This window comes from Drosophila kikkawai, chromosome 2R (assembly GCF_030179895.1).
Source record: "Drosophila kikkawai strain 14028-0561.14 chromosome 2R, DkikHiC1v2, whole genome shotgun sequence".
NCBI lineage: Eukaryota > Metazoa > Arthropoda > Insecta > Diptera > Drosophilidae > Drosophila > Drosophila kikkawai.
In genome coordinates, this window is record NC_091729.1 from 21,197,569 (window position 1) to 21,212,855 (window position 15,287).

General features: G+C 45.7%; 6 protein-coding genes across 7 annotated transcripts; 3 read left to right on the top strand and 3 right to left on the bottom strand.

Moving 5' to 3' along the window:
- The first annotated feature begins 12 nt into the window (after nt 1-12).
- On the top strand, nt 13-1,289 carry LOC108085096 (uncharacterized). Its single transcript, XM_017181568.3, has one exon. It carries the CDS (start codon nt 182-184, stop codon nt 1,184-1,186), a length of 1,005 nt encoding a protein of 334 aa, XP_017037057.1. The 5' UTR covers nt 13-181; the 3' UTR covers nt 1,187-1,289.
- A 141-nt stretch (nt 1,290-1,430) lies between these two features.
- On the top strand, nt 1,431-2,987 carry St4 (Sulfotransferase 4). The gene is made up of 4 exons (XM_017181697.3): nt 1,431-1,843; nt 1,913-2,147; nt 2,204-2,535; nt 2,599-2,987. Exons 1-4 carry the CDS (start codon nt 1,759-1,761, stop codon nt 2,985-2,987), a joined length of 1,041 nt encoding a protein of 346 aa, XP_017037186.1. The 5' UTR covers nt 1,431-1,758.
- PheRS-m (Phenylalanyl-tRNA synthetase, mitochondrial) lies at nt 2,965-4,639 on the bottom strand. Its single transcript, XM_017181696.3, has 2 exons — nt 3,301-4,639; nt 2,965-3,238 (listed from the first exon to the last, which is right to left on the bottom strand). The coding sequence occupies exons 1-2, from the start codon at nt 4,507-4,509 to the stop codon at nt 3,071-3,073; spliced, it is 1,377 nt and encodes a 458-aa protein (XP_017037185.1). The 5' UTR covers nt 4,510-4,639; the 3' UTR covers nt 2,965-3,070.
- A 214-nt stretch (nt 4,640-4,853) lies between these two features.
- Nucleotides 4,854-13,026, bottom strand: CtsL1 (cathepsin L). Its single transcript, XM_017181641.3, has 4 exons — nt 12,859-13,026; nt 11,326-11,434; nt 5,918-6,132; nt 4,854-5,849 (listed from the first exon to the last, which is right to left on the bottom strand). Exons 2-4 carry the CDS (start codon nt 11,422-11,424, stop codon nt 5,138-5,140), a joined length of 1,026 nt encoding a protein of 341 aa, XP_017037130.1. The 5' UTR covers nt 11,425-11,434; nt 12,859-13,026; the 3' UTR covers nt 4,854-5,137.
- On the bottom strand, nt 7,660-8,494 carry LOC108085135 (uncharacterized). Its single transcript, XM_017181642.2, has one exon. The coding sequence runs from the start codon at nt 8,246-8,248 to the stop codon at nt 8,000-8,002; it is 249 nt and encodes an 82-aa protein (XP_017037131.1). The 5' UTR covers nt 8,249-8,494; the 3' UTR covers nt 7,660-7,999.
- Nucleotides 13,027-13,150: 124 nt separating the features above from the next.
- On the top strand, nt 13,151-14,909 carry Rpn13 (regulatory particle non-ATPase 13). Of its 2 annotated transcripts, XM_017181640.3 has the most exons (4): nt 13,151-13,310; nt 13,422-13,963; nt 14,026-14,243; nt 14,349-14,909. In XM_017181640.3, the coding sequence occupies exons 2-4, from the start codon at nt 13,443-13,445 to the stop codon at nt 14,789-14,791; spliced, it is 1,182 nt and encodes a 393-aa protein (XP_017037129.1). In that variant the 5' UTR covers nt 13,151-13,310; nt 13,422-13,442; the 3' UTR covers nt 14,792-14,909. The 2 variants fall into 2 exon arrangements, with proteins under 2 accessions (XP_017037129.1, XP_017037128.1); XM_017181639.2 differs by having other exon boundaries at nt 14,026-14,909.
- The last annotated feature ends 378 nt before the right edge of the window (nt 14,910-15,287 follow it).

Below are 15,287 nucleotides of genomic sequence, written 5' to 3' on the forward strand. Positions count from 1 at the left end.
ACAAATTCAACGGATTATCTCATATATTTTTTGTCATTGCCTCCAAACAGTTTGAAATAAAACAATCCTGTTCGAAAACATTGTGAAAATTATAGTAGATCCTCCCAGTAACAAATAATCCCCCGAATTTTCAGACCCACAAGATTTCGGTTCGATAAGTGCCTCTTAACCAAGCCGGATAATGACTTCCTCCGGAAAAACCGGCGGCTGGAGTGCTGCAACGCTTGCAACTCCTCGAGGTCGAGGCAACACCATCTCCGGGGTGACAGTCCGGGCCAAGTTGGTGACGGATCCTCTATCGACCCAGTCCGCGGGAACACGCAAGGCAGTTCACGGCGGAGCGGGCGATGGAGGCGGCACCGGTGCGGCTTCAAAGCAGCCAGGTCGGCGCCAGGTCAAGAACACTCCCCCCGCACAGTTGGTTCACTCCACCATAACGTCGTCCCTGAGGGCCAAGCAGCAGCGGGATCAAGCTGCCCAGGGGAAGAGTCAAGCATCCACTTTCCCATCGACGAGCACCGAGGCTGAGGTTAAGAAAACAACCAAGCAGCGGGTGATGACCCAGGCAGCCAAACAGGCGGCACGGGCGCGTCTCTGGCCAAATAGGCAGCCGGCCGGTGGCAAGGTCTCCTCCAATCAGCGCAAGGAGATGCCATCGACAGGTGTTTCAGAACGCACGGCTCAGGAAGAATTCGAGATGCTGCTGGCGGAGGAGGCCAGGGCCAAGGAGGAAGAGGCCAAGGCACATGAGCTACTGGAGACGGGCATCCAGACCAACGAGGCTGAGATCCTTGACCATCGCTTGCTGCTTGGCTACGTTAAGATGGTGAGTCCGTCGACGCAGCTGGTCCAGCAGATCGATCGGGAGCGACGCGAACAAAAGGCTCGGAATGACCGCATAGCGGCGCGTCGGTTCGCTATCCACGAACAGGACGAGGAGCTGCATCTGGACGAGCTGAGGGAGTTCTCCGATAGGAATGCCGTCACAAAGCGAGCACCGAAGAAGTTGCCGCCGATCTCGTATGCCACCTACGACAACCAGTACCAGAATGTCTTCAAATCAATGGACGAGTTCTTCAGCCGCGAGGTGCCCAAGTCGGAGCCGGTGGCCAATATCCAGGAGCGCATTAAACGCAAGGAGCAGGAGCTACTGAGTCTGTTCGATGGCGTTGAGGGGAAAGAGTAAACCCAAGTTCGATTCGAGACTTGTAAGACAATATTTAAAATTTTTTGTGGACTGTAATGTGTATTAATGTTAAATTTTAGAACTTAAAAAAGGAAGAGTAAAATTATCTTTTTCTTTGGGAATTAAAGTGTATTGGGAAAATGTTTATCAGCCTCTTACAAACCGGCTTCCTTTCTTCTTTTCATTTAAATCAAATCTAATAGAACTGAAACCTGTGGCAATCTTGGCCTGGCATCTGACCAACCAGTCCCTTCTCCATCTCTATACCAAAAGTAAAGTCTGGTTTTTGGGACACACCCATGTGTGTGCACACACAATACGTATGTATACGTACCTTGCACTAAGCCCAACGCAATGCAACTTTAGCCGCAGCTTGTGCTTGTCCAGCAAGTAGTACTTCGCACTAAAAGCAATAAAACAACAAGTATCATCAAGACGTTATTTAAATTTCGCTGAGCTAAGCTGAGCAGCGGCCGCCACTTTCTCTGCGGCCCAAAAGCGGGGTCAAGCTTTCTCAACGGAACGAACGCTCTCTGGTCCGCAGTCAACTCTGGCAACTGGTAGCGCGTGCAATGGAAAACTCTGCTCTAAAGTTTCCCCACGAAATTCGCGATGTCGAGGAGTCCACCAATGCGGAATTGATGGAGTACTTTCATGGTTTGTCACAGCATTAACTGTATTCCGTTTCCTAGTCTGAACTCAATCTCTCCCCTCGAAAACTCTTAGGAGAGCGTACAGGCTTCGTGCAGGTCGGCTCCGAGGGATACTTCTTTCCCCACAAGTACAAGGAAGAGGCGGAAAGGTATTACAACTTTGAGGCACGGCCGGATGATGTGTGGATAGCCACCGTGCCCAGATCGGGCACCACGTGGACACAGGAGCTCATATGGCTCCTGTGCAATGGTCTGGATTTTGAGCAGGCCCAGCGAAGGCCGCTCACTGAACGTTTTCCATTTTTCGAGTGAGTTGACATGGCCAAGATCCAAGGTAAAATGATTACTTATCCTCCCTTTTAAGGTTTCCCATATTCATGCATCCCCAAGTCAAGGAGGAGTTACTGGTCAAAAACAAGGAGTCCTCTAGTGCCTCGGAGTTCATTGAGAAGATCTCTCGGCCGGGCTACGAGGCTTTGAGCGAGGTGCCGCAAAACCAACGACGCTTCATCAAAACGCACTTTCCCTTTTCCCTAATGCCGCCCAGTGTCATGGAGAAGAAGTGCAAGGTCATTTATGTGATGCGCGATCCCAAGGATGTGGCTGTGTCCTACTACCATTTGAACAGGCTCTTCCGCACCCAGGGCTATGTGGGAGACTTTGAGCGGTATTGGCGCTACTTTCAGCGAGGACTAAGTAGGTGATCTTTGGGTTATGTCTGACACTGTCTCTGTGAACTCTCTCTCTGTATCCTTATAGATCCCTGGCTACCCTACTACAGCCATGTGAGGGAAGCTCGCGAGCACGCCCGTCTGGACAATGTGCTATTCCTGCGCTACGAGGACATGCTGGTGGATCTTCCAGGTACTATTCATAGCATTGCCAGCTTCCTGGAGTGCCCGCCCCAGGCCAAGGATATGGACAGGCTGCTAGATCACCTGAGCATTCAGAATTTCCGTAAGAACAAGTCGGTTAACATGAACGAAATGGCCTCTGTGGGTATACTCAATGAGGGAGAGGCGGGTTTTGTGCGAAAGGGCTCCAAAACAGAGTGCCAACCGCAGAAGGAGTTTGTCGATAATCCCAGTCTACTCGTTAATGCCAACGAATGGATCGAACAGAATGTTAAGTGCTTTAAAACTATATAAACTCCTGACTTTAATGGCCACGTTTTACTATTTGTTTTTGGTTTAAATTGAAAACGGAACTAGAAACTAGCAACTAGGACTAACTAACGTATTTGCACATTGAAACTATCCACACTGGCGCTGGCGATCAGCTTGTGCACCTCGTTGACCTCCGCCTGGGTGAGGGTGCGCTCCATGTGCCGGTAAACGATGCGGAAGCACACACTCCACTTGCCCGTCTTCGGGTGCTTGAACCTGTCCACCAGGCTGATCTGCAAATGGAAATAAATATTAACAACTGAAAGAAGAGAGGAGGCCGCACGAGGATGCCCACCTGCTCCACCATATCACCGGCCACCGAACGGACCAGATCGTAAAAGTCGTTGGGCGAGAAGCCGGCGTCCACCTGCACATCCTCCGGCAGCCAGAAGGACAGGTCGTTCGTGCACTGCGGGTAGTGCGAGATGGGTTTGTACTTGGGCAGATTCAGCAGATCCTTCTCGCTGAACTGCGACAGGAAACCGCTGTCGTTCGACCAGAAGAGCCGGATATCCGGTATGTCGAAAAGCACCATGGCCAGACGCTCCAGGCCGACTCCAAAGGCGTAGCCCATTGACTGATGAACGCCGGCACGCTGCAGGATCTCGTGCCGCATAATACCACAGCCCAGGACCTCCAGCCAGTTGTCCTTGAAGTAGATTTCCAGCTCCCACGAGGGCTGCGTAAAGGGAAAGTAGGTGTCCACCCAGCGGTACTTGATGCGCGGCCCGAAGAGATCCTTGGTCAGGCCCACAAGCACATGCTTCATCTCGTGCTCCATCAGCTTGACAGCCTCCAGCGTGTGGCAGGGCTGCTTGGTCTGGTCCATGAACTTCGAGGAGGGCAGAATGCGCTTCGGGTCGGCCAGCTGGCCCGACCACGTCTCCTCGAACAGCTCCAGGCCGGGATTCCGCTCGAAAAGCTTGTCTTTGGTGACTAGACGAACGGCATCCGCCTGATGGAACACCGGGTAGTGGGTGCTGTCGATCTCGTCGCGCCTGTACACCTCTCCGACCACCAGGAAGTTGTCCAGCCCGCCGGAGATCAACTCCACCTGATGGGCGGTGGTGTGGGCGCGCAGCAAGTGCTGCTGATTGACATAGTAGCAGTCTGACTTCTGGCGACTCACATGGTCCCCGGGTATCAGCAGATTGTCAAAGTTCTGCTGCACGGTGACCACCGGGTTCAGTTTGTCGTACACAGAGAACAGGGGATTCCCGCGCTGATTCCGGTAGGCGGCGTAAAAGTAATTAACAATCCGCTGGCGGATGATGGACAGCGGGTGGTCCGTCTGCAGGTGCTTGTTGGCCCCCAGGTAGGACAGGATCTTGGGCGTTACGTTCGTCCAGCTGTCGGTGGCGTACGTGCTCCCGTTGACCTCCAGCTGGGGTTGGGTTGGGGGTGGCGAAGACTTCTCTGCCGCCACACTGCTGGCTAGGCTTCGGGTGGCGCTCGCTGGACGCGGGCAGAGCCGGGTTCCCTGCACGCGAAGTGTCAACAGCATCTTTGGAGGGATTCTTAATTAGTTTGTTGCAAAAACTCGTATTATTCTTGCATTTTCGGAAACTTATTGCCCAACTTTAATAGTGTGACCAGATCTGGTTTGGGTAAATCCTTAACTTTTCCGAAAAATAACAATAAAAGGCAACGGTCGCACCATATCTATAAACAGCTGATATTTGGAGTAAATAACGCGAAATCTGGCAACACCAATGCCTCTAGTCCTGTATAATCGATTAATGTGTGACCATTTTGTATGGGATTCTTTCACTTTTGGCGCAATATTCGAATAAAAACTATTTTTCATACTTCCATTTCCATCTAATGCTTCAGTTAATTATAGACATATTTTAAAATTTTATATATATTTTTTTATATTTATTTTTCTACAAACATCAACACAGTAAGAGTTCACTTAGATTGTATGTGATGGCAGAACGTATGAAATGTAATGGGAGACAAGGTGAGAGAATACAAAATCAAAGATTAAAATATAAAGTTTTGGCTAAGGGAACGATTAGAAGTTAATTAAAGTTCATTTTTTGAGATGCTTGCGTTGGGTATTTCATTTTCTCTCCGTTTTCTTTATAATATGAGGGGACTGTGGCTAGTAAATAAATCAGTTCTGGACCTTAGACCAGGGGATAGCTGGCGGCGGTGGCAATGCCGCACTGGTTCTGCTTGTTGCGCGCCATCTTGATGAAGCCCTTGTCGCCCCAGGTGGTGCCCCAAGAGTTCTTCACCAGCCAGTAGTCGGCGCCGGACTCATCGGTGCCAAAGCCAACGGCAAGGACACCGTGATCGAGGTTCTCATCATCGCAGGCAGGCTCGTCGTAGATGCCCTCCGAATAGAACTGGAAGGACTCGTGGGAGGCATCAATGGCCACGGACACGGGACCAATGGTAGCCAGAGCCTCGGCCAGCTTCTTCTCATTCTTCTGGGGCACATCGACAAATCCGCGATCGGTGGCTCCAACCGTGGCCTTGTTGAAGTGGCACGAATCATCGATGGCCTCATAGGGATAGGACTTTTCGGTGTCGATGCCTCCGTTGTCCTTGATGTAGCGGAAGGCGTTGTCCATGAGACCACCGTTGCATCCATTGTTGCCATACTTGGTGGAGCAGTCGACCAGATTCTGTTCGGAAAGCGAGACGAGGACACCGGTCTTGCGGTAATGCTGACCCTCCAGAGCTCCGGTGCTGGAGAAGGACCAGCAGCTGCCGCAGTGTCCCTGATCCTTGACCTCGGTCACAGCGCCCTTGGTGCGCCAGTCCACAGCCTTGGGCAGGGTGACATGAGCCGGCGAGATGAAGGTAACGCCAGCAAAGCTCTCATCGGAGGCGCTAAAAGAGGAAAATAAACCATGGATTAAACTCAGAGTCTTGCTGTGGAGTAGGATTTCTTTTCTTACCGCAGTTCCTTGTGCAGGGTGTAGTTGAAGCCGTTCATCACCTGACGGAACTCGTGGTGCAGCATATCGGCGTACTTGTTCACAGCCAGCTTGAAGCTCACCTTGCCGGAGGCCCATTGCTGGTTGTGCTTGGCGATCTTGTGCTTGTTCTCGTTAAAGATCTTGAAACGGAAACGCTCCTCGGTATCATCGTTGTAGTTCTTGCGGTGCTCCAGCTGCAAAGAGAGTCTCGTTTAGTGTCGCTCTTATCACCGTGTTGGCTCGTATCAATTATCAGCTGCGATTAGATACAAAGTTCAGGAATGGTAACAACATTTAAATGCAATTCCAATTTCGATTTGGAAATCACTAAACCCAAGGCAAGAAATAAAAGTTTACGTAAACCAGATTTACGATCTGACCAAGAGTTCTTAATCTCAAGATAACCTTATCACGGACACGTCAACCTGGCACGAGCGCCATGCTCATGCTCTGAGTTATGGAACAGTAGTCGCGTCCATAAACCCAGCATGACCATAAAATAGTGCTCAACGCAGACCTAGGCAATGGTGTTAATGTTCCAGGTAATAAACAAAAACAACAACAATTCCACCGCAGGTAGTACGGCACGAAATGCGCCCTGATCTCGTCTCGCTGCATTGGTCCCAGTCTCTCCCACCGGTTCAGTTCGGGGTTGTTTGTCCGTGCCGACCCGCATATTTGAACAGCACGGAAATAGCTACGGGAACTAAACAAATGATAGCTATAAATGAGTATTGTTACCCGAGCAGTCGACGGGGCTGATATCTATTACTTTTGGGTAAATAAAAACAATTTCTACTTCTGTGGGGTTGATTTTGATTGAAAGTCAATAAATAATCTTGAGATTTTGACATTGCACAACTGTTTCTTTTGAAAATGATTCATAAGAAAGGGTCCAGGTCAATCGTAAATGTATTATTTACGAGTTAATTGTTGTTTTCTAAGGAATTTTCTTGATTTTATATAAATCTAGAAGACTGATGAAAGAAAAGCTAAAATGCTTAAATATTTCATAAATTAAATATGAAATAATAAAGGTATACAGTCTGGTTAAAAACTAGATTAAATGGAAGTTCAAAGGAGAACTATTTTGTTGATCTACTCTTCAAGTAGGATATTCCACTTTTTAAGTTAAAAATAACTCTTACTTAATACAGTTTCTTTAAATGAACTCGTAGTTTACCCCATAAACATATTAAAATTCCATTCTTTATATTCACAACCTCATAATATATATTATGTTTTCTCAAGAATTGGTAATTTAAATATTATTCACTGCCTACAGTTCAAGCCTTATCGTTTCTGTGGTTTCTCAGTTACTGAAAGAACCAGAGAACATTATAGGGTACTCCTAGCTCGTCACCATAAACTGAATAACTCTGAGAGTGGCGTCGTCATGTGTGTGAAAACATGCATATGTAATTATTTTGGACATCAAAGCCGAACGAATAACAGAGCGCACCAGCTCTCGAATCCGACGGGGCAACCAATTGTCGCCCCAAATAGGCCGGATGGGGACCCCGAGTTGTCCACGGCTGACTCGTATAATTGACATAATTGATTCGAATTTAAGACGACATGCATCCACCATATCCAAGACCGTTCACCCACTTGGGGGGTGGAATGGAAGGAAGCCTTTTGAAAGCCTGCAGCGGCAGCAACGACCTATTGATTTTCTTTGAACAAACGAACCACTCACTTAACACACACACACAATCCAGTTTGATTTTTCGACAAGGTATGATAAAATTCACACGTTTTATTATTATTGTATATATACTCTTTGTAGCAAAATTAACAACTTAAGAACCGTAATTAAATGCATGTGCTTGCTAGGCACTCGATGCGATACGTATACGCTCTGTATCTCTATATCTATCTAAACAGTATTTGCAAGACTTTTCGCAGGCAAAAGAGAGCATCTTTTATCTTTGAACTATTCAGCTTTCTGCGGTTTTAGGAAAATTCGTTGCAATTGATTGATGATGAGCCTGGACGAGAGGATGGTGAGTATCTGTCTGAGACCTACGGCTGGCTGGTTAGCTGCTATAACGGCTACGACTACAGACGCTCCATTTGGATGGCACAGGAATCGTCTTCGGGCTCCTCCAGCGGTGCTGAGACCACCGCCTGGCTGCTGGTGGCTGCGTAGGATGTGTGCGGATGCTCCTCCGACAGGTGCTTGCTGAACTCCCGGCGCTTTCGCATGATGTAGGCAAAGACGAAGCCATTGATTACCAGCATGGCCAGGACAATAATTGTGGGCCACACCACATCCACGGAGACGTTTAGAGTGTTTGCATCGGCCATGGCTTTATGTAAGTTCCCAAAAACGGTATTTACTCTGGTTTTTATTTGGTTTAATAGCACGTTTTTTTGTATTTTCGATGACGCGCGTGCTTTTCCTTCTCTCGTTGGCGGGGGGCCGGTGCTGGCTGACTGGGTCTCCTTATATTTCTTTCCTCTCTCGTGGGGTGCTGTTTTTGTTCTTGGTGAGACTCGACCGTTTGCTTGGAGCGTCGGGAGGGAAATAACACAAATTCACAGCAGAGACTGCCTCCGGTGGTGGCAGTGGTTGTGCTCACACGCACACAGACCGACTTCCCACACACACACACACAGAGCAGCACTCCTCTATCGCCGAGCGAAAACGAGCGCGGGCAACCTACGTAGGCAAACGTAAACTATTCGGAGGAAGCGTCGTCGTTGTACTCCACACACACATTTCTTGTTATGCCCTTACCAGAGAGTACTCGAATCTTACTCTCATTTTAGGCAGTTAAAAGGAGTCTTTGGGTATATAAAGTGCATCATTTTCGGCCTCTCTGTATGTCTGTTGTCCGTTAAATTCGATATCAACAGATTTTCTTTTCAATTTTCTAAAATATCAAAGAGAAACTTTGACTTTCTATAAGAACTACATCACATTTTAATTAAACTAGCATAAATTATATAGCTTTTATATATATATTTTGTATTATAGGTAAACCTTGTCCGTTTGTCCGCCAAATTTCGCTTAGATGAGATTTATTCTTGAATGTTTCGCAATATCAGATCAAACTTTTATATTTCATAGCTGGTCACAACAAAGATGCTTGAAAATCCCTTGATATTTCTCATCTAAATAATAACCCAAATATAAATTTATGATTTTTTTAATCTTATAAGTTATAACCCTCAAAATATTACCACTTCGTCACTCGCAAACTCACTTCCTTTTTCGTTTCTTATTCCATATTTCATTCTGCAGTGCGAGCATATAATGGCACGGTTCAAAAAAGCAACCGGTTTCCCAAACAGCAACATGATTTATAAGGATGTCGGGCAATGTATTCGAAAAATACCAACCGGTTCACAAAGAGTGGGGCGAAAATAAAGCAAACATCAAAGTATCAGTGCCTCTTCGGCTTTTGCAAGTCAGCCAAATTTTTCCCCACTTGTTTATTTACGGCAGCGCGATTCTATTTATTTGTTCGATTCATTCTTCGCCGTGTGCACTTGCTGCTCATCGCTCGGGTTACTCTCCGAAAGCTTTTCGGCTCTCGAAACAAAATAAAAAACGCCTGACAGCGAATTTGAAATGCCAATTTGATAAGCGGCGACGTCACGCGTCATTTCCAAAACAACACTCGGCTCTGGACGACCCCCCTGGCACCCGTATTTGAGTTTGACTCTGATTTTGTCTCTTCTTTTTCGCAATCTTTGTTCGCGGAATGCCATAAAACTGCTGAAACGCATTAAAACTTATTGAAGCTTATCAGTGACCATAGTACAGTAAACTTGGTGACTTTTGCAGCTGTGCATTTGCCACTTTGGACTGCGCACAGAGATTACGGACTATAGTTATGCGCCGTTGCTCCAGAACAGTCTTTTGAAACGCTGCCGTTAGCAATCGTATTTGAATTGCGCGGCTCATCAGTTGAACATTGAATGGGCAGCACTTTTATGCCAGTGTGGCCGTGGCTGCAACAAGAGCGGTTTTGGGACTTACACTGACTTGAAAAAGTCGGTGGCCTAAAGCCTGGAAACCATTTTATAAAATTGTTATGCATTTTAACCCCTTTCAAAGCTTTTCCTTTCCAAGGATGTCGTTAAAAATATTAATACAACATTTCTTAGCAAGCGCTTTAATATAAATCAATAAATCGGATTTTTTTTTTAATTATACCCATAAATACAATAAATGCAATGCTCGAGCTAAATACACTCATTTATATTTAATGTGAAAGCCAAGATAATTAATAATTATCGTTTCATAGGAAAGCATATCTCTTGTGTATTACTGGGCTTACTAAGATTATATTTCAATAGAAACATAAGAAAAGTTTTTCCCGAAACCATGATTCACACACAGCATATTTATTCAAAATGGAATCACTCTGAGATAAGCTCCTATTCAGCTAAAAATCAACTGGATAAAGGAATGGGGAACCCCCACATATCTTATACAAGATGCAAAATCAACAAAAATGCGGGTGTTCAGCAGACAACATGACAATCAAATTATAGACAAAATTCTATGAAAATTATATGTATGTTATCACACGAGATCTGCACAACACATTTATAATTATACGCCCCCATTTGCAACTAATGACGCTTGACACGGCATTATACAAAAAATATATTTAACAAATATAAAAAAAGAGCGATCTTTCACTCGGATCGATAAGGATGTCACATAAGAGTACAGCAAGTAAACTAAACTATAGACAAGTTTAATCATCTAAAACAATTGTAAATCTGTTGACGTTGCAAATATAGGCAAGCTATAAACCCATAAACCCATTGGATCGAATGCTAAATGCAATTATTCAGAACCGGGGCAGGCACCAAGTCATCAGCCTAACCACATGACGATGACGATTAGGAAACATCATGGCCTGCCGCAAAAGTGGTGCAAAATGGTACTATTGTCCCGCTGCTTATCAGTGGACCACACCAGCTATCAGTGGGACTGACCCGCGATGGAGCAAAAGTGGGCGACCGATTGACAGTCAGTCAGCCTGTCCATTCATCCGATGTTTACGGATGAGCCTAAGTCATGTGAGTCGGCGGCGACATGTGACTGCTGAAAGCTAGACTTCTGGACTTATCTGGACTCTTTTTTTGATGAGCCCGCTCAGCTTGGTGCATTCACATTCGCATTCGTGACTCAGCAGCTCGCAAAGAATCGCGTCACAAACGGAAGAATGCAATGCGCGGCGATTCAACTAAACAAAAGCAAAATTCTGTGCAAGACAAAGGCCCAAAAAATAATGCGATTTTAATGAATAATCATCGGTAGTACTAAGCTCTTGTTGTTACCAGAGAACACTTGTGTTCGTATAGGGGTTCTGATTTCCCGGGGGGTGACGAATATAGATCATAGAAAATGGAGAACTTACCTTGAACGTATGCCATTCCTCCTTGACCACGTCGGCGAAGGAAACGGCCTGGGCAACTGCCAGCAGAGCCAGAAGGGGAAGTACCACAGCTGTGCGCATTGTGAGGAATCTGAAAAAGAGCACAACAAAAATTAGCAACAGTATTAGCAAGAGGATGAGCAACTGGGAGTCACGTGAAGTTAGTCCAGCAGTCGTAAACCTGATCTCTGGCATTTTACAAGTATTAAACTACAATGAGAAAAAGGTTTGCGGGGCAAGCAAGTCTAAGCTCTACATGAGTTAATTTTAATAATTATTTTTTATTAGTATAAATTTGGCCAATTAGAACCTATTGTCATATTTTTTAAGCTTTTTTGAGTAATACTTTTGGAATTTCCTATTAAATAGTGGCTGTATTTTGCACAAATTTTAACTTTGACGACTTTAAAATCAGTTAAAGTAAAACTAAAATATTTTAAGTATTTTGTTCTAGGTAAAACTAATATTTGTAAATAAATTTAACAAGAATATGTAATTATATTTTAATAAGAATATTAGAGATTTCATAAATACTCCTTTTTGTTTTGTTTATTTCAGATGTTAGATGTTTTTTAGATTTTGAGTTAATAAAAATTGTTTTTCTAAAAAATGTTGAACTAAACAATAATAACATCAAGTACATATTTATTTGTATTGAAAAAAAATATAGATATATTGTGAAATCTGATCAAACTTTAATTGTTTAAATATAAATATAAAATTTCTAGAAAAAAAATATATATGTATTTATGATTCACCAATAATTTAAAGTGGGGAAAAAGATTTCTTATCCAGAAACCGAATCTTTGTTTAATTGTTTTATACAGCTTGAATAATTAGGGGCGTATATATAATACATATATACAATCTTATATCGGCCGTTGCTTTGCGATATTGTTTAGTTTGTTGTTTTCAAATTCGAATCAACGGTGCCTTATCTTATCGGCCATTCCACTTTCGCACTGCTTTCGTGTTGTTTTTTTAGTTAGTTTCGAAAAAACTCGCCGTCTGCCATTTTGGTCTGACTTACTTTGTTGTTGATTTTTTGCCACCATTTTGAGAAACGTGAGAGGCATTTGATAAAAATTGCTGCCTATTTATTATTGCAGCTTGTAATTTGTGCCAAGTTCGAGGGCAAAAACGGGTTTAGAAAACCGAAGGTGATTCACCTACGAGGGACGGCGGCCTAACAGGTGAGATAAAGCAAACAAAGACTAGAAAATGGGTCAGCCAGCGAAGAGGGGAAGAGGCGGACCAGGCAGTAAACATCTAAACAAAGAAGCGCAACACAAGAGGGAAGCGAATGGGATAGACGGAATGGACGAGAAGCACCGACTAGAAAGATGTCGTCTGGAGTGCAATTAAACAGCAAATAGGAGACAAAGGCATGACGCAACTCGCAGCCGATCGAGTACCATAATTAAATATTTATTTGCCGTTGATGCAGGGCAGGTATATTTGCGTTCTAGCGCAATCGGAATTAAATTGTACAACTGGAAAGTGTTTTCCACTTACCACTCGGAACTGCGTCGCAGAAATTGCAGACTAATCACTGATTTTACCACTGTAACACTTTGTAGCCCTGCTAAAGTGCAAGTTTTATAAGTCGCAATTAAAATTAACTGTTCGCGGAGGCTTTCAGCTGTTTAATAAAAAATCGTAGAAATTGTTGCTCGAAGAAATCTTGCGGTGGTACCGTGTTTTGGCGGGCGGAAAATCTTTGGGCTTCGAATTGGGTTGTTGATAATATTTTCATTTGATATTTTTTGATATTTTCCCCTTGGTCACTCTGAATTTCAAAGTACCAGATCTTGCGGGGCAAACTAAAAAATACTAAATACTACCCGATAAAAATATCGATTAGAGGCACTGGTCCATCCCTAACACAAAAACTTGCTGGTCATCAAAGAAGTCCGATTTGTTGAATATTTTCAAAAATCCTTTAAATTCGACGCATTATATATCCTGTGAGTATTGCGACAGCGGGGTATAGCTACCCAGCTAACCCTTGAGCACCGGAAACACACAGACATTTACAATGAAACAGCGTCATTACCGCACAACCTTGTATTCCGCAGCTCTCGAGAAGCGCTCGCATCATGTTCGGCAGACAAAGTGGACTGGGCAGCTCCAGCAACAGCAGCAACCTGGTGGAGTTCCGCGCAGGTCGCATGAACATGGTTGGCAAGATGGTGCACCCGGACACCCGCAAGGGCCTGGTCTACATGACCCAGAGCGACGACGGCCTGATGCATTTCTGCTGGAAGGACCGCACCTCCGGCAAGGTGGAGGACGACCTGATCGTCTTCCCCGACGACTTTGAGTACAAGCGCGTCGAGCAGTGCAAGACCGGCCGCGTCTATGTGCTCAAGTTCAAGTCGTCGACGCGCCGCATGTTCTTCTGGCTGCAGGAGCCGAAGACCGACAAGGATGAGGAGCACTGTCGCCGCATCAACGAGCTGCTGAACAATCCCCCGGCTGCCCATCAGCGCGGCGGTGGCGGCAGCAACGATGGCGACCTGCAGTACATGCTCAACAACATGTCGCAGCAGCAGCTGATGCAGCTGTTTGGAGGAGTGGGCCAAATGGGAGGTCTCAGCTCGCTGCTGGGCCAAATGAAGTGAGTTTTTAGGTCCTAATTACTATTTATTTAAACTTCTAAACGTCTGCCTTCATTCACAGCTCCCGTACGCCATCCTCTCGCAACACCTCGTCTTCGGGTGGCGGCGGAGGCGGTGCCTCGGCATTGCAGACGCCCGAGAATGTCACTGTGCCACGCACCCCGTCTGCCCCGTCCAAGGGCTCCAAGTCGGGCAGCAGCCGCAGCAGCACCAATGTGAACTCGCAGGCCGGCGAGGACGCCGGCAGTGCCGGATCGTCCCTAGATGCGGATGCCTCCGGTAAGAACTCAACCACATCGACCACAACGGCGTCAGAATCGACCGGAGCCTATGCCAACCCATTCCAAGCCTACTTATCCAATCTTTCCCCCGAACATGGCGCAGGACGATCTCTGAACATTGACCTATCGACGGCGCTTTCCGGCGCCGAGGCCATCAATCAGCTCATCGCCGATCCGGAGCGCGTCAAGTCGCTGATCGTGCACCTGCCAGAGTCGGAGGATGCGGACGAGGATCGCAAGCAGCAGATCAAGGACCACATCACCTCCCCGCAGTTCCAGCAGGCCCTGGCTCAGTTCTCCAATGCCCTGCAGTCGGCCCAGTTGGGCCCGGTGGTCAAGCAGTTTGAACTTTCCAATGATGCCGTGGCCGCCGCCTATTCCGGCAACCTGGAGGAATTTGTCCGCGCCCTGGAGAAGAGTCTGCCCGCCGGCGCCACCATGAGCGGCGATCCGCCCAGTGAGAAAAAGGGCGAAGCCGAGGCCCCCGCTGTCGCTCGGGATGAGAACACCGATCCCGCTGAAAAGCAGGAGGAGAAACAGAAATAGCTTTCGCTTCTGTAAACGACAATAATACAAATGCGTTGGTTGACAGCATATTTTTTCACGTTTTTAAGTATTTTTCGCTTTGGAATAAATTAGCAAGTTACAGATGCATTACAATAAATTTGTATTATTTTATTGATAAGAATTAACTAGCAAGTAAAGGGGAATTTAAGATGAATTCAAATTTATTTTGATTTGTATTTAACACTTATCTTGACAATTTTAAATCTAAGAAACAAACAGTTGAATTTGTTCCAATTTGTTTTTAGTTTTTGTCACTAGATTTTACAAACAATGAACACCCCTGCTTATTCTAATGACAACAAAATATTGGTAAGCTACCAAATGCCGAATTAGCTGATTTATGGGCAGTAACGGTAAAAGTAATCGTCAAGGTCATCATTTTGGGTGTCGTCGCATCCCCCTAACAAAAAGCTTGCCTTTCTGGTCGCGCACCCCATTTTCGCGCATACAATTTTGGCTGGCACTGTTGCTCTTT